The 27,081-nt window shown below is 42.3% G+C and overlaps 1 protein-coding gene across 1 annotated transcript in view; it reads left to right on the top strand.

Annotated features, from left to right (window-relative positions):
* The window catches only part of LOC124010625 (teneurin-2-like), a 170,003-nt gene extending 151,552 nt beyond the window's left edge, over positions 1 to 18,451 (top strand). Inside the window, exons 28-36 of the mRNA XM_046323296.1 lie at positions 736 to 971; positions 3,187 to 3,483; positions 4,293 to 4,850; positions 6,093 to 6,362; positions 11,219 to 11,629; positions 14,113 to 14,223; positions 14,475 to 14,742; positions 14,910 to 15,040; positions 15,335 to 18,451. Coding sequence (XP_046179252.1) covers positions 736 to 971; positions 3,187 to 3,483; positions 4,293 to 4,850; positions 6,093 to 6,362; positions 11,219 to 11,629; positions 14,113 to 14,223; positions 14,475 to 14,742; positions 14,910 to 15,040; positions 15,335 to 16,072 — 3,020 coding nt within the window. The 3' untranslated portion in view covers positions 16,073 to 18,451. The remainder of the gene's footprint in view (positions 1 to 735; positions 972 to 3,186; positions 3,484 to 4,292; positions 4,851 to 6,092; positions 6,363 to 11,218; positions 11,630 to 14,112; positions 14,224 to 14,474; positions 14,743 to 14,909; positions 15,041 to 15,334) is intronic.
* Positions 18,452 to 27,081: the final 8,630 nt, after the last annotated feature.

Raw genomic sequence — 27,081 nt, 5'->3', positions numbered from 1 at the left:
TAGAAAAACCTGAAATGACAGAGTGCCAGATTATTCATTTACCAAGCTTGCAAGCTCTTCAATAAACCAGATGCACATTTACTTTCATTATGAGTCAATCTGAGTGTTGAGTTGCCTGATCAGAAATGATACTGACAAGTTGCCTGATCAGAAATGATACTGACAAGTTGCCTGATCAGAAATGATACTGACAAGTTGCCTGATCTGAAATGATACTGACAAGTTGCCTGATCAGAAATGATACTGACAAGTTGCCTGATCAGAAATGATACTGACAAGTTGCCTGATCAGAAATGATACTGACAAGTTGCCTGATCAGAAATGATACTGACAAGTTGCCTGATCAGAAATGATACTGACAAGTTGCCTGATCAGAAATGATACTGACAAGTTGCCTGATCAGAAATGATACTGACAAGTTGCCTGATCAGAAATGATACTGACAAGTTGCCTGATCAGAAATGATACTGACAAGTTGCCTGATCAGAAATGATACTGACAAGTTGCCTGATCAGAAATGATACTGACAAGTTGCCAAATGTATCAGAAGACAAATTGTTAGGTTTTTGTTCAAGGAAGGAGTTCTGCTTGTGAAGGGCAGTGAAAATCCATTTCAATTTAATCTGCAACTTTCTCTTTTTTCAGCATGTAAACATAACAGAGGAAGACACCAGTAAAAGAGCCAACTCACATGACAACTCCCTTCTCTCTCCTTGTCCCCATCGCCCCCTACAGACCAGGTGAGGAACAGCTACCAGCTGTGTAACAACGGCACCCTGCGGGTGATGTATGCCAATGGGATGGGCATCAGCTTCCACACTGAGCCCCACATCCTGGCCGGATCGGTCAGTCCTACGATTGGCCGTAGGAACATCACACTACCGACAGACAACGGACTCAACTCCATTGAGTGGCGGCTCCGCAAGGAACAGACCAAAGGGAAGGTCACTGTGTTTGGCAGGAAGCTGAGGGTGAGCTGAGATGACCTCGCTTCCTTTCTGTGTGTCATTTAATCATTAGCGATGACATCACATACTCTACAGTATGTGTAGAGATGACATCACTTTCTCTGTGTGTAGCGATGACATCAGTTACTTTGTGTAAAGATGACATCACTTACTCTGTGTGTAGAGATGACATCACTGACTCTGGCTACAGAGATGACATCACTGACTCTGGCTACAGAGATTACATACATAAGGGCACTCTTCGACATTTGCAGTATGATTGATGAGGATCTCCATATTGCAAATGTACGGTCCCTTACTAGACGTACGCGAATGCTTTTAAAATAGGCCGACAGCCTCGGTCCGTGCACCATGGCCAGATCTTCCGGGAAGCTCCCGAATGAAGTCTCTCGGACATTTGGTTTCCGTTTGATTTATTTTTTAATTTTGGTAATTTTTCCGCTGTTCGGTAATATTCCACCAGATGGCGAGTGGCTGCTTATCGCAAATGGACAAAACATCACCAGTGACATGGCCATTTCTCCTAAACAGAAAAGACTTTGAAGATGAAACTCTGTGATCACAGGTTTGTCCAAATGGGCTGTTAGCCCAGAAACAAGATGGCATCGAGGCCTCAACGCTTTTTGAATTAAGTCCCATTTTCTGGTATTAAAGGTCAAAAACGGTCATAGAGTGCTAATTTGACCGCTAATTTGACCGCTTCACGTCAAAGTATGTGAACCTACAGTGTCAGGGGAAAAAACAGCCATTTATCTATCGTAATTTACAAGAAATCATACAATGTCAATTCAGCTTCCTGTGCCAACCGGAAGTGCCTTAAATTAGGGTCATAGGGGCTGTTTTAAAGGGTTAAAAAGGTCATATCTTTCCAAAACAAATCAGTCATTTCTCCCATCAGATGTCCAAGAAAAACTCTCTCACACACACACACACACACACACACACACACACACACACACACACACACACACACACACACACACACACACACACACACACACACACACACACACACACACACACACACACACAGCAAGGATGGAGTAACACAACAAGCGAAGGAGAGGAACCACTTTCACTGCCCAGCCATCCCAAGTTCAATGGGCCAGTCAATTGGGCATTTCTGCAGTATACTAGAGCATGCCAAATTCGTGATGGTAAATGCCCATTGGAAACACATTGCAAACGGACAGTACATTTGCAATAAGTTTAAACAGTGATAAACCATCACCAAATTGACACTCTGAAATCAACACCAACGAGCGATGGAGAGAAACCACTATCACTGCCCTGCCATCCCGAGTTCAACAGGCCAGTCAATTGGGTATTTTTGCAGTATATTAGAGCATGTCAAATTCATGATGGTAAATGCCCATTGTAAGACATTGTAAACAGCCGTGCACCTGGTAAATGGTTTTTAATAATTTTAGGGGGTGCAATGGGTCCATGACCAAGAAGGGAGCACCCCCACCCGTGCCCAACCAATAGAGGGCACCCCTGGTCATTTTGGACGTTTTTCAAAAAATCGTTTAAAAACGACAAAGTCCCACTTCTCTCATAAAACATGACAAATAGACCTTCTATGTTGATTCAGGGCTTAACATAGTGATATATATAATTTGGTCAGTATAAATGCCATTTGGACATGGTTCACTGACTTTTGGGTTCGGAAACTGACTTCCTATGATCATATATGGCAAATGGACATAACATCCTGATTTGGCACTTCCAATACTTATATATGGCATTTGGACATTCCTTATGCCATTTGGCCATGGTTCACTGACATTTGACTTCCTATGATAGTATATTACAAATGGACAAAACATATAACTCAATAAAATAAGATAAAGGTACGTTCATATGGTTGTTATATATGTATTATTGACAAAAAAATCTAAAAGATTTCGAAAAACGGTCCAGAAAGCACTTTTTTAGAAGAAGGTGTACTTTTTGAAAAAAAAATAATAATAATTGACCCTTGGGTCTTGGCTTTATGTTCATTTGCAATATGAAAATTTACGGTGGAGCACGCTCTCACTCTTTGTGATTTTTGCTGTATGACACTTGGCATTTGCCATAAGCTTTGAATGAACTGCGGTCCATTTGAGTGGTATTTGCAATCATGTATGTGTTTCGTCCAATGGCAATATGTTGCCATTCATTTTTGTCCATTTCATGGGGGCTTTCCCTTTCATCACTATCTATCTTCCTCCAGGCACATGGTCGTAACCTCCTCTCCATCGACTTCGACCGCAACACTCGGACAGAGAAGATCTACGACGACCACCGCAAGTTCACGCTCCGCATCATGTACGACACGCAGGGCCGTCCCGCCATGTGGTTGCCTAGCAGCAGCCTAGCGGTGGTGAATGTGTCATACTCAACCACGGGTCAGCTGGTGGGGCTGCAGAGGGGCAGTATGAGCGAGAGGACAGAGTTTGACCCTCAGGGACGTATTCTGTCACGGTCATTCATAGATGGCAAGGTGTGGAGCTATAGTTATCTGGATAAGGTGAGGACATAGCACTGTCTGGTACTTTTACTGGTACTGGTACTGTTACCGGTACTGTTACTTTTACTGATACTGGTACTGTTACTGTTACAGGTCCTGGTATTGGTACTTATATTGATACTGTTACTGGTACTGGTACTGGTACTTTTACTGATACTGTTACTGGTACTGTTACTGTTATTGGTACTTTTACTGATACTGTTATTGGTACTTTTATGGATACTGTTACTGGTACAGGTACTGTTACTGGTACTGTTACTGTTATTGGTAATTTTACTGATACTGTTACTGGTACTGTTACTGGTACTGATACTGGTACTTTTACTGATACTGTTACTGACTACTGGTACTTTTACTGATACTGTTACTGGTACTGGTACTGTTATTGTTACTTTTACTGATACTGTTACTGGTACTGTTATTGTTACTTTTACTGATACTGTTACTGGTACTGTTATTGGTACTTTTACTGATACTGTTACTGGTACTGTTATTGGTACTTTTACTGATACTGTTACTGGTACTGTTATTGGTACTTTTACTGATACTGTTACTGTTACTGTTACTGGTACTGATACTGTTATTGGTACTGTTACTGGTACTGTTGTTATCATCTGTGTGGAGCTACAGCCACCTGGATAGGGTGAGTGCATCATAGCACCTGTGGCAGGGATAGTAAAAACAGGCTGGTTGAGAGAAGTGAAAAGTTCATAAAATTATGTTATTGGTGATGATGATGACTTATGTTCCCTCTCCCTCCTTCTCTCCCTCCTTCGCTCTCTCCTCTGTCCCTCCTTCGCTCTCTCCAGTCCATGGTCCTTCTCCTGCAGAGCCAGAGACAGTACATATTTGACTTTGACGCCTCGGGGCGAGTCACGGCCGTCACCATGCCTAGTGTAGCTCGCCACACCATGTCCACCCACGTCTCTATCGGTTACATCCGCAACACCTACAACCCTCCGGAGAGCAACGCCTCCATCATCCACGACTTCAGCGAAGACGGCCGCCCCCAGGCCACCCACTACCTCGGCACCGGCCGACGTGTCCTTTACAAGTACGGAAAGCTGGTCAAGCTAGCTGAGATCCTCTACGACAGCACCGTGGTGACGTTCGGTTACGACGAGACAGCTGGGGTGCTGAAGATGGTGAACTTACAGAGCGGTGGGTTCTCCTGTACGATACGTTACCGTAAGATGGGTCCGTTGATTGACAAGCAGATCTACCGGTTCAGTGAGGAGGGGATGGTGAATGCTAGGTTTGACTACACTTACCATGACAACAGCTTCCGTATCGCTAGTATGAAGCCAGTCATCAGTGAGACTCCTCTGCCTGTGGACCTCTACCGCTATGACGAGATCTCTGGAAAGGTGGGTAGAAAACTATACTACTAACCCTAATTCTAGTTCCAACCACAACCCTAAACCTAGCTTCAACCCCAACCCTCAACACTAACCCTAAACCTAGCTTCATGTCCACATCCTGGTTCAACCCTAACCCTAGCCTCAAACCTAACCTCAACCCCTAACCCTAAACCTAGCTTCATGTCCACATCCTGGTTCAACACTAACCCTTAACCCTAGCCCTCAACTCCAGCCACAATCCAAACTAACCATAGCTCCACGCACAACTGTAAACCTAGCTCCAGCCACAATCCTAAACCTAGCTCCAGCCACAACCCTAACCCTAGCCCTCAACCCTATCTCCAGCCACAACCCTAGCTCCAGCCACAACCCTAACCCTAGCTCCAGCTCTAGCCACAACCCTAACCCTAGCTCCAGCTCCAGCTCCAACCCTAACCCTAACCCTAGCTCCAGCCATAACCCTAAACATAGCTCCAGCTCCAGCTCCATCCACAACCCAAACCCTAAACCCTAGCTCCAGCAACAACTCAAACCCAAACCTAACTCCAGCCACAACCCAAACCCTAAACCCTAGCTCCAGCAACAACTCAAACCCAAACCTAACTCCAGCCACAACCCAAACCCTAAACCCTAGCTCCAGCAACAACTCAAACCCAAACCTAACTCCAGCCACAACCCAAACCCTAAACCCTAGATCCAGCAACAACTCAAACCCTAAACCCTAGCTCCAGCAACAACTCAAACCCAAACCTAAGTCCAGCCACAACCCAAACCCTAAACCCTAGCTCCAGCAACAACTCAAACCCTAAACCCTAACTCCAGCAACAACTCAAACCCTAAACCCTAGCTCCAGCAACAACTCAAACCCTAAACCCTAGCTCCTGCAACAACTCAAACCCTAAACCCTATCTCCAGCAACAACTCAAACCCTAAACCCTAACTCCAGCAACAACTCAAACCCTAAACCCTAGCTCCAGCAACAACTCAAACCCTAAACCCTAGCTCCAGCAACAACTCAAACCCTAAACCCTAGCTCCAGCAACAACTCAAACCCTAAACCCTAGCTCCAGCAACAACTCAAACCCTAAACCCTAGCTCCAGCAACAACCCAATCCAACCCATTGCAGGATGTCAGTTACAGTTGATAGACTAAGCATAAATCATCTATACTGGACTATCTAGTTAAAGTGGGACCTAGACCCTCTGTACAATATTTGACTTAACTCTTGACTGTTGTCTTGGCTACAGGTTGAACACTTTGGGAAGTTTGGTGTGATCTACTATGACATCAACCAGATCATAACCACGGCTGTGATGACCCTCAGCAAGCACTTCGACACTCACGGGCGCATCAAGGAGGTGCAGTACGAGATCTTCAGGTCCCTGATGTACTGGATGACGGTGCAGTACGACAGTATGGGACGGGTGGTGAAGCGAGAGCTGAAGATTGGACCATACGCCAACACAACACAGTATCGCTATGAGTATGACGGGGACGGACAGCTCAGCGGGGTGAAGGTAGGAGATCTGACTTGTCCAGTGTAATACTAGTCCTGCAGTAGTTGAGCACCAAATCACAATCCTAGAAGATTACTACAGACCCCTTCCTGAAACATTGGTCTTCATTAAATGTTGGTTTTCTTTGCAAATACAGAGAATGTTTTTCCTTTTCACTTTACACTTCAGTTTTAGATTCTCCTACATTCAATTACCTGATTTAAGCTGTCAAAAGCTTTGACTATCATTAAATGTGAAGACTGTATATTATCAAATCAATTCTCTTTGTGTAATTTAATTACGCGATTAAACTACACATGTAACTTTAATTAACTAAGAAGTCGGGACACTGCAGGAAAAAATTGTTTATAGAGTGTGAATTTCCAGAATATAACTCTTCAGATATTTTCATATATTATCAATTACAGTCACTTATTAATGTATTATGACATACAAATTGGCTTATTTATTTATTTATTTAATCTTAATCAATCACAGAATTACATAAACACACACACATTGGTTACTGACATGATAGAAAAGTTCCTAGTGGGCTAAGCTGATATGATGGCTTGGTAGACAAAGGGAAGGGGTGCGTTCCCCAGGAGTCCCAAGGTCTTTTTTGTGGTTGTAGTTGTTATAATGGATAGTTGTTATAATGGATACTTCTGAGTACCATTCGGAAATGTTCTTAGAATGGATCTGGTGCTTTTACACCTGCATTGTTTGCTGTTTGGGGTTTTAGGCTGGGTTTCTGTACAGCGGACAATTCCTTTGTCTGTACAAATTAAGTGGAATGTAGCTATCTTTCACGTAAGCGCACCAGACCGAGGCTGTGGCACTCTGCCAGACCACTCACAATTTGTAAGTCGCTCTGGATAAGAGCGTCTGCTAAATGACTTAAATGTAAATGTAAATGAGAAAGAGAGAATGACCACTTGGGAGAGATGAGGATCCCGGTGCCACCACCCCGCTGACCAGAAGCTCTCGGGGTGTGCGAGAACACGTGGGCGGACGAAGAGAGAGCAGTAGGAGTAGCAGTGTTGTCTGTGGTGATCCATGTTTCCGTCAGTGCCAAGAAGTCGAGGGCCTGGAGGGAGGCATAGGCTGAGATGAACTCTGCCTTGTTGGCCGCAGATCGGCAGTTCCAGAGGCTACCGGAGACCTGGAACTCCACGTGGGTCGTGCGCGCTGGGACCACCAGATTAGGGTGGCCGCGGCCACGCGGTGTGGAGCGTTTGTATGGTCTGTGCAGAGAGGAGAGAACAGGGATAGACAGACACATAGTTGACAGGCTACAGAAGAGGCTACGCTAATGCAAAGGAGATTGGAATGACAAGTGGACTACACGTCTCGAATGTTCAGAAAGTTAGGCTTACGTAGCAAGAATCTTATTGACTAAAATGATTAAAATGATACATTACTGCTGAAGTAGGCTAGCTGGCAGTGGCTGCGTTGTTGACTTTGTAGGCTAGCTGGCAGTGGCTGCGTTGTTGACACTACACTAATCAAGTCGTTCCGTTGAGTGTAATAGTTTATACAGTGCTGCTATTCGGGGGCTAGCTGGCTAGCTAGCAGTGTTGATTACGTTACGTTGCGTTAAAAGAACGACAATAGCTGGCTAGCTAACCTAGAAAATCGCTCTAGACTACACAATTATCTTTGATACAAAGACGGCTATGTAGCTAGCTATGTAGCTAGCTACGATCAAACAAATCAAACCGTTGTACTGTAATGAAATGAAATGAAAATGTGATACTACCTGTGAATGCGACCGGGTTGTTGAGTTCTATTCGGAAGACGTTGGCTAGCTGTTGGCTAGCTAGCAGAGTCTCCTACGTTAAGGACGACAAATAGCTGGCTAGCTAACCTCGGTAAATTAAGATAATCACTCTAAGACTACACACTCTAAACTACACAATTATCTTGGATACGAAGACAGCAAAGACAGCTATGTAGCTAGCTAACACTACACTAATCAAGTCATTCAGTTGAGTGTAATAGTTTCTACAGTGCTGCTAATCGGTGGACGTTTGCTAGCTGGCTAGCTGCTGGGCAGAGCAGTGAAGACTACGTTAGGACGACGAAATACGATAATTACGCAATTATCTTTGATACAAAGACGGCTATGTAGCTAGCTAAGAAGAAATTGCTAAGATTAGACAAATCAAACCTTTGTACTATAATGAAATGTAATGAAATGTAATGAAAAAGTTATACTACCTGCGGAGCGAAGTGCCGATGCGACCGCTCGCTCCAACCCGGAGAAAAACTGTTTGAATGATGTCTGTGAGTATAACAGAACTGATATGTCAGGCAAAAACCTGAGAATAATCCAACCAGGAAGTGGTAAATCTGAGGTTTGTAGTTTTTCAACTCAGCCCCCATTGAAGATACATTGGGATATTAGTTATGTTTCACTTCCCAAGGCTTCCACTAGATGTCAACAGTATTTACAAACTGTTTTGAGGATTCTACTCTAAAGGAGGGGCTCATAAGAGCTCTTTGAGTGAGTGGTCTGGCAGAGTGCCACAGCCTCGGTCTGGCGCGCTTACGTGAAAGATAGCTACATTCTACTTAATTTGTACAGACAAAGGAATTGTCCGGTTGGAACATTAATGAAGTTTTATGTTAAAAACATCCTAAAGATTGATTCCATACTTAGTTTGGCATGTTTCTATGGCCTGTAACGGAACTTTTTAAACTTTTCGTCCGACGTTCAGCACGACCTGAACGCGCTTTTGGATTTGTAAACAAACGCCCTATCAAAAGAAAATATTTGGACATAACTGATGGACATTATCGAACAAATCAAACATTTATGGTGGAACTGGGATTCCTGGGAGTGCATTCTGATGAAGATCATCAACGGTAAGTGAATATTTAAAATCCTATTTCTGAGTAATGTTAACTACCCAATATGGCGGGTATGTTTTTGGCTTTTTGTCTAAATGCTGTACTCAGATTATTGCATGGTTTGCTTTCTCCGTAAAGTTTAAAAAAAATCTGAAACAGCGGTTGCATTAAGGACAAGTTTATCTAAAGTTCCATGTATAATAGTCGTATCTTTATCAATGTTTATTATGAATATTTCTGTAATTTGATGTGGCTCTCTGCACAATCACCGCATGTTTTAAAACTACTGAATGTAACGCGCCAAAGTAAACTCAGATTTTTTTTAATATAAATATGAACTTTATCAAACAAAACATACATGTATTGTGTAACATGAAGTCATGTGAGTGTCATCAATGGTTAGTGATGAATTTTATCTCTATTTGTTCTTTTTGTGACTCCTCTCTTTGGCTGGTAAAATGTGTTTTTCTGTGGCTTGGTGGTGACCTAACATAATCGTTTGTGGTGCTTTTGCTGTAAATCCTTTTTGAAATCAGACACTGGCTGGATTAACGAGAATTGTATCTTTAAAATGGTGTAAAATACTTGTATGCTTGAGGAATTGTAATTATTAGTTGTTTTGAATTTGGCGCCCTGCACTTTCACTGGCTGTTGCAGGGGGGGTTCCACTAGTGGAACGGGGTTCCCCAGTTCTAGACAGGTTAAGCGGGCATTGTGTCAAGAAGCAGTGTGGCTTGGCTGGGTTTGTGTTTCGGGGGACGCACGGCTCTCGACCTTTGCCTCTCCTGAGTCCGTACGGGAGTTGCAGCAATGGGACAAGACTGTAACTACCAATTGGATACCACGAAATTGGGGAGAAAAAGGATATACATTTTTTTTATAGAAAATACACAAAGAAATAAAGAGATGACTTCAGGTTTGGTATTAACCTGTTGATCCTATCCCCTACTTTTTCAAACATTCTGTTAAAAATTGCGCAACATTTCAGCGCCCTGCTACTCATGCCAGGAATATAGTATATGCATATGATTAGTATGTGTGGATAGAAAACACTCAGACGTTTCTAAAACTGGTTAAATCACGGCTGTGACTATAACAGAACGTGCGTTTCATCGAAAAGCGCAGGAAAATCTGATCACTGAAAATTGGAAAATATATCAATGCGCCACTTGAATGTATTGTTGAATGGGAACCACATTAACTGGAGCCGAGATTGCAATTCCTACAGCTTCCACATGATGTCACCAGTCTTGTCAATTGCCTAGGCTTTGTTTCTTGGTCAAACGAAGAAGAGACAGCCCATTTCTTCTGGTCTCCGACAGGATATTTTGGTTGAGATTTATCCGGACATTATTTCAAGACGTAGAGCTATAGAATATACATTGCCTCGTGATAAATTTGATCGATTATTAATGTTTACTAATACCTAAAGTTGCATTACAAAAGTATTTCGAAGTGTTTTGTGAAAGTTTATTGTCAACTTTTTTAATTAAAAAAAATGACGTTGCGTTATAAAACGCAGTTTTTTCCTTGATCACACAGTCTTCATAGATCGATTTCTAGGCTATATATGGACCGATTTAATCGGAAAAAAGACCCAATAGTGATGTTTATGGGACATCTAGGAGTGCCAACAAAGAAGATCGTCAAAGGTAATGAATGTTTTATATTTTATTTCTGCATTTTGTGTAGCGCCGACTATACTAATTATTTTGTTTACATCCCCTGTGGGTCTTTAGGGGTGTTGCATGCTATCAGATAATAGCTTCTCATGCTTTCGCCGAAAAGCATTTAAAAAATCTGACTTGTTGGCTGGATTCACAACGAGTGTAGCTTTAATTCAGTACCCTGCATGTGTATTTTAATGAACGTTTGAGTTTTAACGAGTGCTATTAGCATTTAGCATAGCGCATTTGCATTTCCAGATGTCTAGATGGGACGCCTGCGTGTCGGGTCGACCTAAGAGGTTAAAGAGATGACTTCAGGTGTGTCAAAGTTCTTTTCATTCTCTATGCCTCCAGGTGAACGACTGGTCCACGTGGCGCTACAGCTACGACCTGAACGGTAACCTGCACCTCCTCAACCCCGGGAACAGCGCCCGTCTCACGCCGCTCCGCTACGACCTCCGAGACCGCATCACACGCCTGGGTGACGTTCAGTACCGTCTGGATGAGGACGGCTTCCTGAGCCAGCGAGGCTCGGATGTCTTTGACTACAACTCCAAGGGCCAGCTCCTTAGAGCATATAACAAGCTCCCGGGAGGCTGGAGCGTCCAGTACCGCTATGACGGACTGGGCAGGAGAATGTCCACTCGGACCAGTCTGGGACAACACCTCCAGTTTTTCTACGCTGATCTGAACCACCCAGCAAGAGTTACACATATATTTAACCACTCCAGCTCAGATATCGCTTCACTGTACTATGACTTGCAGGTAGGCTACCAGATTATTAGAGAAACGTGTGTTCATCAACGGGCTACATGTGCTAACTACTGTTCATTGTGATTGTCTTATGACCTTGTTATCGTTGTCATGTAACCAAGTTGTTGTGGTTGTCATATAACCAAGTTGTTGTGATGCTACCATTACAGAGTATATCGCATAACTATTATCACACATTAATGGTGATGTCACCATCTGGGACGTATTGTGATATAGCCTAACAGAGTCAGGGACACTATCATTACTTTAATCTCATAACTATTATCACCCAGTTATGGTGATGTGTCTGTCTGTGCGTTATGGTGAAGTGACTGTCTGTAAGTTATGGTGAAGTGACTGTCTGTGAGTTATGGTGAAGTGACTGTCTGTGAGTTATGGTGAAGTGACTGTCTGTGAGTTATGGTGAAGTGACTGTCTGTGAGTTATGGTGAAGTGACTGTCTGTAAGTTATGGTGATGTGACTGTGAGTTATGGTAATGTGACTGTCTGTAAGTTATGGTGAAGTGACTGTCTGTGAGTTATGGTGATGTGTCTAAGTTATGGTGAAGTGACAGTCTGTGAGTTATGGTGAAGTGACTGTCTGTGTTATGGTGAAGTGACTGTCTGTAAGTTATGGTGAAGTGACTGTCTGTGAGTTATGGTGAAGTGACTGTCTGTGAGTTATGGTGAAGTGACTGTCTGTGAGTTATGGTGATGTGACTGTGAGTTATGGTGATGTGACTGTCTGTAAAGTGACTGTCTGTAAAGTGACTGTCTGTGAGTTATGGTGAAGTGACTGTCTGTGAGTTATGGTGATGTGACTGTGAGTTATGGTGATGTGACTGTCTGTGAAGTGACTGTCTGTAAAGTGACTGTCTGTGAGTTATGGTGAAGTGACTGTCTGTGAGTTATGGTGATGTGACTGTGAGTTATGGTGATGTGACTGTCTGTGAAGTGACTATCTGAGTTATGGTGATGTGACTGTCTGTAAAGTGACTGTCTGAGTTATGGTAACGTGACTGTCTGTGAGTTATGGTGACGTGACTGTCTGTGAAGTGACTGTCTGAGTTATGGTGATGTGACTGTCTGTGAGTTATGGTGATGTGACTGTCTGTGAAGTGACTGTCTGAGTTATGGTGACATGACTGTCTGTGAGTTATGGTGACGTGACTGTCTGTGAAGTGACTGTCTGAGTTATGGTGATGTGACTGCCTGTGAGTTATGGTAACGTGACTGTCTGTGAGTTATGGTGACGTGACTCTCTGTGAGTTATGGTGATGTGACTGTGAGTTATGGTGATGTGACTGTCTGTGAAGTGACTATCTGAGTTATGGTGACGTGACTGTCTGTGAGTTATGGTGAGGTGACTGTCTGTGAAGTGACTGTCTGAGTTATGGTGAAGTGACTGTCTGTGAGTTATGGTGAAGTGACTGTCTGTAAGTTATGGTGATGTGACTGTGAGTTATGGTGATGTGACTGTCTGTGAAGTGACTGTCTGTGAGTTATGGTGACATGACTGTCTGTGAGTTATGGTGATGTGACTGAGTTATGGTGAAGTGACTGTCTGTAAGTTATGGTGAAGTGACTGTCTGTGAGTTATGGTGATGTGACTGAGTTATGGTGAAGTGACTGTCTGTAACTTATGGTGAAGTGACTGTCGGAGTTATGGTGACGTGACTGTCTGTGAGTTATGGTGACATGACTGTCTGTGAGTTATGGTGACGTGACTGTCTTTGAGTTATGGTGACGTGACTGTCTTTGAGTTATGGTGACGTGACTGTCTGTGAGTTATGGTGATGTGACTGTGAGTTATGGTGATGTGACTGTCTGTGAAGTGACTGTCTGTGAGTTATGGTGTTGTGACTGTCTGTGAGTTATGGTGAAGTGACTGTCTGTGAGTTATGGTGAAGTGACTGTCTGTAAGTTATGGTGATGTGACTGTCTGTGAGTAATGGTGAAGTGACTGTCTGTAAGTTATGGTGAAGTGACTGTCTGTGAGTTATGGTGATGTGACTGTGAGTTATGGTGAAGTGACTGTCTGTAAGTTATGGTGAAGTGACTGTCGGAGTTATGGTGACGTGACTGTCAGAGTTATGGTGACGTGACTGTCTGTGAGTTATGGTGACGTGACTGTCTTTGAGTTATGGTGACATGACTGTCTGTGAGTTATGGTGAAGTGACTGTCTGTGAGTTATGGTGAAGTGACTGTCTCTGAGTTATGGTGATGTGACTGTCTGGGAGTTATGGTGAAGTGACTGTCTGTGAGTTATCGTGAAGTGACTGTCTGTGAGTTATGGTGATGTGACTGTGAGTTATGGTGAAGTGACTGTCTGTAAGTTATGGTGAAGTGACTGTCTGTGAGTTATGGTGACGTGACTGTCTGTGAGTTATGGTGACGTGACTTTCTGTGAGTTATGGTGACGTGACTGTCTGTGAATTATGGTAACGTGACTGTCTGTGAGTTATGATGTAAAGCCTATACTGCTTCCTCTCAGGGTCATCTGTTTGCTATGGAGGTGAGTAGTGGAGAGGAGTATTACATCGCCTCAGACAACACCGGAACACCACTGGCTGTCTTCAGCAGCAACGGACAAATGATCAAACAGGTAATCATGATGACAGTAATAATAATACTATTAATGATTGTTAAATATCTCAAGGCCCATCATCCGCATGTTAATAAGATAAGCCAAGATAAGATAAGTTAGTACTTGATGTCCAGAGAGGTCAATTTGATTATTCAAATAAAAAATACAAAAATGGACAAATAAACCAACTTTGTCCTAATTTCTCCAGAGGGGATAAAGTTGAAGTGAATTGAAGTGAAACATGTGTCTGTGCTTGTTGTGACCTCCAGGTCCAGTACACAGCGTACGGGGAGGTGTACCTGGACTCTAACCCAGAGTTCCAGCTGGTGGTTGGGTTCCATGGGGGTCTCTATGACACCCTGACCAAGCTGGTCCACTTCACCCAGAGGGACTATGACGTCCTGGCAGGTCGCTGGACCTCACCAGACTATGCCAGCTGGCCCAAGATCGGCAAGGACCCTGCACCCTTCAACCTGTATATGTTCAAGAACAACAACCCCCTCAGCGACGTGTTGGACATCAAGAACTACGTCACAGGTAGAGCGTCTTTGGATCCTTGAAAAGCGCTTTATAAAACCCCTGCATTATTGTTACTGAAGGTAAAGGAGAGAGAGCTGAGTGGGGGCGTTGTGTTATCATTGTTAATGTGTAGTTCTCTTTCTTTATTTTTCATTTTCATTCATTCTGTTGTCTTTGCTCCCCAGACGTGAAGAGTTGGTTGGTGATGTTTGGTTTCCAGCTCAGTAACATCATTCCAGGGTTCCCCCGTCACACCCTCTACTTCGTAGAGCCTCCCTACGAGCTGCAGGCCAGCCAGGACTGTGAAAATGGACAGGTGAGAAGGCCTGGGACAGCCTACAGCTCCATTGCACCATATTGATTATATTGAGCCAAATGCGGCCTGCTATTATAGATAAACAGTCCTCTCTCTTTCTCTCAGAGTCGGATGCCAATTAGATGCGACATTGAATACAGAATCAGTAATATGAACCTTCAATGATTACAGTGAAATCTGAACATGAATAGATGAGAGTAGCTGTAAACCAGACAGTATAAGTGTTTCCTCGTCTGCATTCTTCTGGTTGACCAGTGACCTTTAACCTCTCTCCTACCCCTGTCTCTCCTGTAGCTGATAACGGGGGTGCAGCAGGCAGCGGAGCGCCACAACAAGGCCTTCATGGCCCTGGAGGGACGGCTCCTTAACAAGGAACCCCGCGACCGCCGCGACAAGCCCGGACACTGGTTCGGCACATCAACGCCCATCATCGGCCGGGGAGTGATGCTAGCATTGAAGGAAGGACGTGTGGTGGCGGCAGTTAGCTCCATGGCAACCGACGACAGCCGAAAGCTGTCCCTGGTCCTCAACGGCGCCATCTACCTGGATGGAACGCACTACACGCAGGATGGATGTGACTGTCACTACTTCGTTAAAGTCGGTTCGGCCGATAGTGATCTACTGAATCTGGGGCTGACCAGCGGACGCATGGCGCTGGAGAGCGGGATCAACGTGACTGTGAGCGGGAGGTCGCGGCGTGGCGCCACAGTGGAGTTTGCGGTGCCGTCGTTAGCCCTCAGCGTGCGGTATGGGCTAGCGCTGGACGTGGTGGACGAGGAGAGGGTGAGGCTGCTGGAACTAGCCCGGCAGAGGGCCCTGGCTGGGGCCTGGCTGAGGGAGCAGCAGAGGGCCAAGGATGGGAAGGAGGGGAGCCGTCTGTGGACGGAGGGAGAGAAGCAACAGCTGCTGACCGCGGGGAGGGTACAGGGGTACGACGGGTATTATGTTCTACCTGTGGAACAGTACCCAGAACTGGCTGACAGCAGCACCAACATCCAGTTCCTGAGACAGAACGAGATGGGCAAGAGGTAACAGCCCACCTGGACTGGGATGGAGGACTGGCTGACTCTCTCTCTCTCTCTCTCTCTCACTGACTCTCCTCCTCCCCTTCTCCTCCTCCTCCTCCCTTTCATTCCCTCGTCCTAGTTACTAGTTCCTTCCTCTCTTCGCTCCCCCCCTCCCTGCCTTCTCCTTCATTCCCCTCCAACCCCGCAGAAAATTTAAAAAACAAATGGGGTTTCTCACTGAACGCTGCAGGGACTTTTGAAAATATACTAGAAAACTAGAAAACTTTTTTTTTTAAACTTTTTCTGCCAAGGGCAAAAAAATCTAACATTTAGACAGAAGTTTATTTTATTTTTTTTTTTTGTTGATGTTGAAAACAGACTGTGGAGAAAGGCACTCATGAACCTTGAAAAACAAACTGTTGCTTAATAACTAAGATTCCCCTTTTTAAAAAAATAAATCAATATTTTCACCCATATTTTTAGGGTCACTATGAGGGCGTAATGACAGACTCTGAACTGATGGTGGCGCTGTGTTGTGCTGGGTGCTCTGATAAGGGCCTGCCTCTGAAATGAACTTGTAGAGGAGTAAAGGGACCAATAGGGATACAGAGCCACCACAGGCCCCAGCCAATCACAACACTGATCGGAAGAGAAAATCACCAACGGCAACAAGCACCGCAGCATAGTGACGTAAAATGGAGTAAAACGATGAGTCATCTCACTGTCTCAGGCCTCCCATTCTCCACCACAGAACTGTTCTTAGCTACTGCAGCAACATATCCTAGCTACCAACACTCACACCACTGAGATCCTTTAAAAGATTTCAAACTAAAGAAAACAAAAACGTTTTAGACACACATAAATTGGAGGATTTTTTTTGTTGTATATTTGCGGATATCATAAATAGTATCACAAGGTTTTATTTTGAAATTGGTGAGATTATCATACTACTGTAATAGCTCCACATGTGTAAGATTATTACACAGCAGTACAGAGTATTACAGTTCAGAGTATTATACTACAGATCAGACTACTACAATACTGCTCAGAATACTACACTACAGTTCAGTGTACAACACAACAGTTCAGACTACTACACTAAAGGTCAGACTACTAATGTTCAGACTACTACACAACAGTTCAGAGTATTACACTACAGTTCAGACTACTACACTACAGTTCAGGCTACAATACTACAGTTCAGACTAATATACTACAGATCAGACAACGACACTACAGTTCAGACTACTCCACTACAGTTCAGAATACTTTACTACAGCTCAGACTACCACAGTACAGATCAGACTATTACACTACTTATCAACTACTACACTACAGTTCAGACTACTCTAATACAGTTCAGACTAATGTACTACAGTTCAAACAACTATACTAAAGTACAGACTACGACACTAAAGTTCAGACTACCTCAGTTCAGAATACTACACTACAGTTCATCCTACTATACTACAGATTAGACTAATATATACTACAGTTCAGACTACTATACTACAGTTCAGAATACTTTACTACAGTTCAGAATACTTTACTACAGTTCAGACTACTACAGTACAGATCAGACTACTACACATCAGACTACTACACTACAGTTCAGACTACTCTAATACAGTTCAGACTAATGTACTACAGTTCAAACTACTATACTACAGTACAGACTACTACAGTACAGATCAGACTACTACACTACATATCAGACTACAACACTACATATCAGATTACTACACTACAGTTCAGACTACTGTAATACAGTTCAGACTAATGTACTGCAGTTCAAACAACTATACTTCAGTACAGATCAGACTACTATACGACATTTCAGACTACTATACTACAGTTCAGACTACTTTACTACATTTCAGACTACGACACTAAAGTTCAGACTACGACACTAAAGTTCAGACTACTACACTACAGTTCAGACTACTGTAATACAGTTCAGACTAATGTACTGCAGTTCAAACAACTATACTACAGTACAGATCAGACTACTATACTACATTTCAGACTACTATACTGCAGATCAGACTAATATATACTACAGTTCAGACTACTATACTACATTTCAGACTACTATACTGCAGATCAGACTAATATATACTACAGTTCAGACTACTATACTACAGTTCAGACTACTATACTACAGTTCAGACTACTATACTACAGTTCAGAATACTTTACTACAGTTCAGAATACTACAGTACAAATCAGACTACTACACATCAGACTACCACACTACAGTTCAGACTACTCTAATACAGTACAGACTAATGTACTACAGTTCAGACTAATAAACTATAATTCAGACTACTATACTACAGCTCAGACTACAAAACTACAGATCCGACTAATATACTACAGATCAGACAACTACACTACAGTTCAGAATACTACACTACAGACTACTACACTACAGTTCAGAATACGTTACTACAGTTCAGACTGCTACAGTACAGATCAGACTACTACACTACATATCAGACTACTACACTACAGTTCAGACTACTCTAATACAGTTCAGACTACTAATCTACAGTTCAGACTACTATACTAAAGTTCAGACTACTACACTAATGTTCAGACTACCTCAGTTCAGAATACTACACTACAGTTCAGACTACGAATCTACAGTTCAGACTAATATACTACAGTTCAGACTACTACACTACAGGTCAGACTACCACAGTTCAGACTACTACACTACATTTCATCCTACTATACTGCAGATCAGACAAATATATACTACAGTTCAGACTACTATACTACAGTTCAGACTACTATACTACAGTTCAGAATACTTTACTACAGTTCAGACTACTACAGTACAGATCAGACTACTACATATCAGACTACTACACTACAGTTCAGACTACTGTAATACAGTTCAGACTAATGTACTGCAGTTCAAACAACTATACTTCAGACTACTATACTACATTTCAGACTACTACACTACAGTTCAGACTACTACACTACAGTTCAGACTGCTACACTACAGTTCAGACTAATATACTACAGTTCAGACTAATGTACTGCAGTGCAAACAACTATAATACAGTACAGATCAGACTACTATACTACATTTCAGACTACTATACTACAGTTTAGACTACTAATCTACAGTTCAGACTAATATACTAAAGTTCAGACTACTACACTAAAGTTCAGACTACCTCAGTTCAGAATACTACACTACAGTTCAGACTACGAATCTACAGTTCAGACTAATATACTACAGTTCAGACTACTATTTCATCCTACTATACTGCAGATCAGACAAATATATACTACAGTTCAGACTACTATACTACAGTTCAGACTACTATACTACAGTTCAGAATACTTTACTACAGTTCAGACTACTGCACTGCAGTTCAGACTACTCTAATACAGTTCAGACTAATGTACTACAGTTCAAACTAATATACTACAGTACAGACTACTACAGTACAGATCACTACTACACTACATATCAGACTACAACACTACATACTACTACACTACATTTACTGTAATACAGTTCAGACTAATGTACTGCAGTTCAAACACCTCAGACAAATATATACTAATCAGTTCAGACTACTATACTACTAGTTCAGACTACTACACTACTAAGACTAGTTCAGAGACTACTACACTAAAGTTCAGACTACTACACTACAGTTCAGACTACTGTAATACAGTTCAGACTAATGTACTGCAGTTCAAACAACTATACTACAGTACAGATCAGACTACTATACTACATTTCAGACTACTAATCTACAGTTCAGACTAACATACTACAGTTCAGACTACTATTCTACAGTTCAGACTACTACACTACAGTTCAGACTACTACACTACAGTTCAGACTACTACACTACAGTTCAGACTACTATACTACAGTTCAGACTATTACAGTACAGTTCAGACTACTATACTACAGTTCAGACTACTACACTACAGTTCAGACTACTGTAATACAGTTCAGACTAATGTACTGCAGTTCAAACAACTATACTTCAGACTACTATACTACATTTCAGACTACTACACTACAGTTCAGACTACTACACTAAAGTTCAGACTGCTACACTACAGTTCAGACTAATATACTACAGTTCAGACTAATGTACTGCAGTGCAAACAACTATAATACAGTACAGATCAGACTACTATACTACATTTCAGACTACTATACTACAGTTTAGACTACTAATCTACAGTTCAGACTAATATACTAAAGTTCAGACTACTACACTAAAGTTCAGACTACCTCAGTTCAGAATACTACACTACAGTTCAGACTACGAATCTACAGTTCAGACTAATATACTACAGTTCAGACTACTACACTACAGTTCATCCTACTATACTGCAGATCAGACAAATATATACTACAGTTCAGACTACTATACTACAGTTCAGACTACTATACTACAGTTCAGAATACTTTACTACAGTTCAGACTACTGCACTGCAGTTCAGACTACTCTAATACAGTTCAGACTAATGTACTACAGTTCAAACTAATATACTACAGTACAGACTACTACAGTACAGATCAGACTACTACACTACATATCAGACTACTACACTACATATCAGATTACTACACTACAGTTCAGACTACTGTAATACAGTTCAGACTAATGTACTGCAGTTCAAACACCTATATTTCAGACTACTACACTACAGTTCAGACTACTAATCTACAGTTCAGACTAATATACTACAGTTCAGACTACTACACTAAAGTTCAGACTACTACACTACCGTTAAGACTACTTTACTACATTTCAGACTACTACAATACAGTTCAGACTACTACACTAAAGTTCAGACTACTACACTACAGTTCAGACTACTGTAATACAGTTCACAGTTCAGAAACTAATGTACTATACTACATTTCAGACTACTACACTACAGTTCAGACTACTACACTAAAGTTCAGACTACAGTTCAGACTACTACTACTATATACAGTTTAGACTACTAATCTACAGTTCAGACTACTACACTAAAGTTCTACAGTTCAGACTAATATACTACAGTTCAGACTACTACACTACAGTTCATACTATACTACAGTTCAGACTAGTTCAGACTACTAGAATACTTTACTACAGTTCAGACTACTGCACTGCAGTTCAGACTACTCTAATACAGTTCAGACTAATGTACAGTTCAAACTAATATACTACAGTACAGACTACTACAGTACAGATCAGACTACTACACTACATATCAGACTACAACACTACATATCAGTTCAGACTACTGTAATACAGTTCAGACTAATGTACTGCAGTTCAAACACCTATATTTCAGACTACTACACTACAGTTCAGACTACTAATCTACAGTTCAGACTAATACTACTATAGACTACTACACAGTTCAGACTACTACACAGTAAACTACACTACAGTTCAGACTACTACACTACAGTTCAGACTACTGTAATACAGTTCACTAATACTGCAGTTCAAACAACTATACTACAGTACAGATCAGACTACTATACTACATTTCAGACTACTAATCTAGACAACATACTACAGTTCAGACTACTATTCTACAGTACAGTTCAGACTACTAGTTCAGACTACTATACTACAGTTCAGACTACTATACCACAGTTCAGACTACTATACTACAGTTCAGGGTGTTACGTATAGTAGCGGTAGAAGCAGTAGTTGTGTATGTTTCAGTCGCAGTAGAATCGTGAAACTTTCACCAAGGCACTTCTGTACAGAAACTAAAAACACCTACCGTACACTAAGTCCAGAATACATACGGAACTAGTATTATCAAAACCTATTTATTTTATTTGATTATTTTTACATGTATTTATTATTTGTAGTACTAAATGACAATCATGAAGGGAGTCACTAGTTTTATCGAATAGGACATTACGTTTATTTTATTTGCTCAATATGTTTTTTTGTTGTTATATTAATTAAAACATTTGCTCCCAGAGCAAATAATAGTCACACTCCAAAATAATAGTTTATGTAATAAAATGGTTTAAAAAATGGTTTATTATTTAAATAAAGTCATTCAACTGTGAAACTTGTTTTTTTATATATATCTGGATGTACAGTGTATAGACTTACCTTTATGCAGCAGCACAGTAGAATATTGTTCAGAATATCCAGTTTTATATTTCTATTGAGGAAGTGGCTTGTAACGTGCTAACCTTTAGCTGGTATTACCTACTCTAGAGTTGTGTGACTCTAATCATATCTATTATCCCAATATCTACAATATCAATCCCCAGTTCTAGATCCCAAAAAGCGTAGAAGTGGATTGATTCATGTCACTGTGAAGAGGCTCGTTCAGTACTGGATGTCATAATGTACCAAATCAGTATTATTGATTAATAATAATAATAGTAAGGAATGAATGACAATGATTCTTATACACTGAAAAGAGACTCTTCTGAGAACCTTATCAATAAAAAGTAATTGTTTACTTCATTCATTGGCGTCAAGTTTTATTTTCCTCTTTACTGGGGGCTCATACTTGCGAACATTAGAATAAATTAAACATTTTCTCAGTCTCTCAGCCAATTAAAATCGTTGACGTAGTTGCACGTGATCAAACGCTGCATATTAGCTTTTCTCATCAAATAACCTGCCACATGCTATTTTAAACTGATCCAGCTGGCAGTGATTATTTCCTGAAACAAATTCCGCATCGGCCTATCAAAGATCTTAAACTTTATATCCACCAAGCAGAGGGATATTTTAAACCTCCAAATTCAAGGTTTCCTTTTGTTCTTCTTGGTCGGTCTCAAGGGTAGAGTGCGGTATCATCACATTTTCTCTGTGCATTCAAATTGCCATCAATAAAATGAAATTGTGTTTGTTTTCTGTAGCTTATGCCTGCCGATACCATAAGCCCACCGCCTCCATGGGGCACTCTGTTCACAACTTTGACATCAGCAAACCACTCATCCACACAATGCCATACACGCTGTCTGCCATCTTCCCTGTACAGTTGAAACTAGGATTCCTCTGTGAAGAGCACACTTCTCCAGCATGCCAGTGGCCATCGAAGCTGAGCGTTTGCCTAGTGAAGACGGTTACGATGCTGAACTGCAGTCAGGTCAAGACTCTGGTGAGGAAAATGAACATGCAGATGAGCTTCCCTGAGACGGTTTCTGACAGTTTGTGCAGAAGTTCTTTGGTTGTGCAAACCCACAGTTTCATCAGCTGTCCGAGTGGCTGGTCTCAGATAATTCCGCAGGTGAAGAAGCCAGATATGGAGGTCCTGGTTACACGTGGTCTGCGGTTATGAGGCTGTACTTTCAAATTCTCTAAAACAACATTGGAGGTGGCTTATGGTAGAGAAATTAGCATTACATTATCTGGCAACAGCTCTGGTGGAACATTCCTGCAGTCAACATGCTAATTGCACGCTCCCTCAAAACTTGAGACATCTGTGGCATTATGTTGTGGTCACAAAACTGCACATTTTAGATTGGCATTTTATTTTCCCCAGCACAAGGTGCACGTGTGTAATGATCCTCCTGTTTAATCAGCTTCTTGGTATGCATCACCTGTCAGGTGGGTGGATTATCTTGGCAAAATAGAAATGCTCACTAACAGGGATGTAGACAAATTTGTGCACAACATTTGAGAGAAATAAGCTTTTTGTGCTTTTGGAACATTTTCTGTGATCTTTTATTTCAGCTCATGAAACATGGAACCAACACTTTACATTTATATTTTTGTTCAGTATAATAGCCTATAATAACGACAATTATTTATGTAACAGTGCCAGGAGCCTATGTGTTGTCTGCAAGAGGGACTCTCAACAAGAAGCTCCTCATTATGTATTCGTAATCTTCATTTACAAGGTTTTGCCTGCACTTCTCTTCTCAAAACACTAACACAATAAACATAATTCTACATTTCACAGGGGGGTTAAAACTTGTGAGATTTGAACCATTGTCACAATCTGCAGCAATTACGTGGAGTTCGACACACTACACAAAAAAACAATTTGACTAGACGGTCAAACAGTTGCTTAGATTATCAGAATGTGGGGTTGGAGATTATCGAGTGATGTACTCGGAAGCGGTGGATGGTGTGCACGCCTCCTGAGTCGGACTAGAAGTCCACTCCAAATATCTCTTCTCTGCCGGCGACGTCTTGGAGAAACCTCTGGGATGAGTTCAATTGCCCTGGAGGGTACGAACAAAGTATCCAATTCGGGAAAGCTGTATTCCTGGTCGCAATAATGATGCTCTTATATTCAAAAGGTATTTCCGGCTGTATGTAATAACACATAACACGTTCTGGGCTAATAATGTAAGAAATATCCACCAAAAAAAGAAAAATACTGCAAAGTTTCTTAGGAGCTAGAGGCAGAGCTGCCGCATTTGTTTGCGTCATGTTACTTACGTAATGTTCAGTCTCTGGACAATAAAGTAGACAAGCTCAGGGCAAGGATCTCCTTCTAGAGAGACATCAGGGACTGTAACATACTCTATTTCCCAGAATCATGGTTCTCTCTGTATTTAGTGTCCCCATCCATACAGCCAGCTGGGTTCTCAGTTCATCACGCAGACAGGAATAAAGAACTCTCCGGGAAGAAGAAAGGGAGTGGTGTATGTTTCATGATTAACTACTCATGGTGTGATTGTGATAACATACAGAAACTCAAGTCCTTTTGATCACCCGACCTAGACAACCTTACAATCAAACCTTAACCATATTATCTCCCAAGAAAATTATCTTCGGGTTATAGTCACAGTCACGTATATTCCCCCAAGCCGATACCACGACGGCCCTCAAGGAACTACACTGTAAACGACAAATCCTGAGGCCGCATTTATTGTAGCTGAGGATTTTAACAAAGCAAATTTGAGGAAAACGCTACCAAAGTTGTATCAACATATTGATTGTAGTACTCGCTCTGGAAAAAACACAAGACCACTGCTACTCGCCCTTTCAAGATACCTACAAGGCCCTCCCCCGTCCTCCCTTTAGCAAATCAGATCACGACTCCATTTTGCTCCTCCCTTCCTATAGGCAGAAACTCAAACAGGAAGTACCCGTGCTAAGGTCAATTCAACGCTGGTCTGACAAATGATCATGCAGACTGGGATATGTTCCAGATAGCCTCTGAGAATAACATTGACGTATACACGGACATGGTGACTAATCAAACCTAATCAAACCAGAAACCGTTGATAGATGGCAGAATTCGCACAAAACCGAAAGTGCGAACCACCACATTTAACCATGGCAAGATGACTGGGAATATGGTTGAATACCAACAGTGTAGTTATTCCCTCTTTTAGGCAATCAAACAGGCAAAACTTCAGTACAGAGACAAAGTGGGGTGGCAAATTAACAGCTCAGACACGAGACGTACGTTGCAGGGTTTAGATTACAAAGGGAAAACCAGCCATGTCGCAGACACTGACTTCCTGCTTCCAGAAAAGCTAAACACCTTCACCAGCTTTGAGGATAACATAGTGTCACCAACGCTGCTCACTCCCAAGGACTGTGGGTTCTCGTTCTCCTTGGACAATGTAAGTAAGACATTTAAATGTGTTAACCCTCACAAGGCTGCCGGCCCAGATGGCATCCTTAGCCGTGTCCTCAGAGCATGTGCAGACCAGCTGGCTGGAGTGTTTATGGACATATTCAATCTCTCCCCGCTTGCTTCAAGATGTCCACCATTGTTCCTATACCCAGGAAAGCAAAGGTAACTGAACTAAATTACTATCGCCACGTAGCACTCACTTCTGTCATCATTAAGTACTTTGAGAGGCAACTTAAAGATCATGTCACCTCTACCTTACCTGACACCTTAGAACCACTTTGCTTAGTGCCCCAATAGGTCCACAGATGATGCAATCGCCATTGTACTGCACACTGCCTTATCCCATCTGGACAAGAGGAATACCTACGTCAGAATATTGTTTATTACATATAGCTCAGCCTTCAACACCATAGTACCCTCTAAGCTCATCATTAAGCTCGGGGCCCTGGGTCTGATTCCAGCCCAGTGCAACTAGGCCCTGGACTTCCTGACGGGCCGCCCCCAGGTGGTGAAGGTGGAAACAACACCTCCACTTCGCTGATCCTCAACACAGGGGCCCCACAAGAGTGCGTACTCAGCCCTCCCTGTACACCCTGTTCACCCATGACTATATTCCCCCGCACGCCTCCAACTCAATCATCAAGTTTGCAGATAACATAACAGTAGTAGGCCTGATTACCAACAATGACGAGACAGCCTACAGGGAGGAGGTGAGGGCCCTGGCAGAGTGATGCCAGGAAAATAACCTCTCCCTCAATGTCAACAAAACAAAGGAGCTGATCGTGGACTTCAGGAAACAGCAAAGGGAGTACGTCCCTATCCACATTGACGGGACCACGGAGGGGAAGGTGAAAAGCTTCAAGTTCTTTGGTGTACACATCACTGACAAACTGAAATGTTCCGCCCACACAGACAATGTGATGAAGAAGGCGCATTAGTGCCTCTTCAACCTCAGGAGACTGAAGAAATTCATCTTGGCCCCTAAGACCCTCACATACTTTTACAGATGCACAATTGAGAGCATCTTATCAGGCTGTATCACCGCCTGGTACTGCAACTGCACCTCCCACAACTGCAGGGCTGTCCAGAGGGTGGTGCGGTCTGCTCAACGCATCACCGGGGGCAAACCACCTGCCTTCCAGGACACCTACAGCACCCGATGTCACAGGAAGGCCAAAAAGATCATCAAGGACATCAACCACCCAAGCCACTGCCTGTTCATCCCGCTATCATCCAGAAGGCGAGGTCAGTCCAGGTGCATCAAAGCTGGGACCGAGAAACTGAAAAACAGCTTCTATCTCAAGGCCATCACTAGCTGGCTACCACCTGGTTACTCAACCCTGCATCTTAGAGGCAGCTGCCCTATATACATAGACATGGAATCACTGTTCACTTTAATAATGGAACACCAATCACTTTAATAATGTTTACATAGTTCTTTACCCATCTCATATGTATATACTGTGT

Source organism: Oncorhynchus gorbuscha, linkage group LG23, assembly GCF_021184085.1.
Source record: "Oncorhynchus gorbuscha isolate QuinsamMale2020 ecotype Even-year linkage group LG23, OgorEven_v1.0, whole genome shotgun sequence".
Lineage (NCBI taxonomy): Eukaryota > Metazoa > Chordata > Actinopteri > Salmoniformes > Salmonidae > Oncorhynchus > Oncorhynchus gorbuscha.
This window is presented reverse-complemented; position numbering and strand designations above follow the sequence as displayed.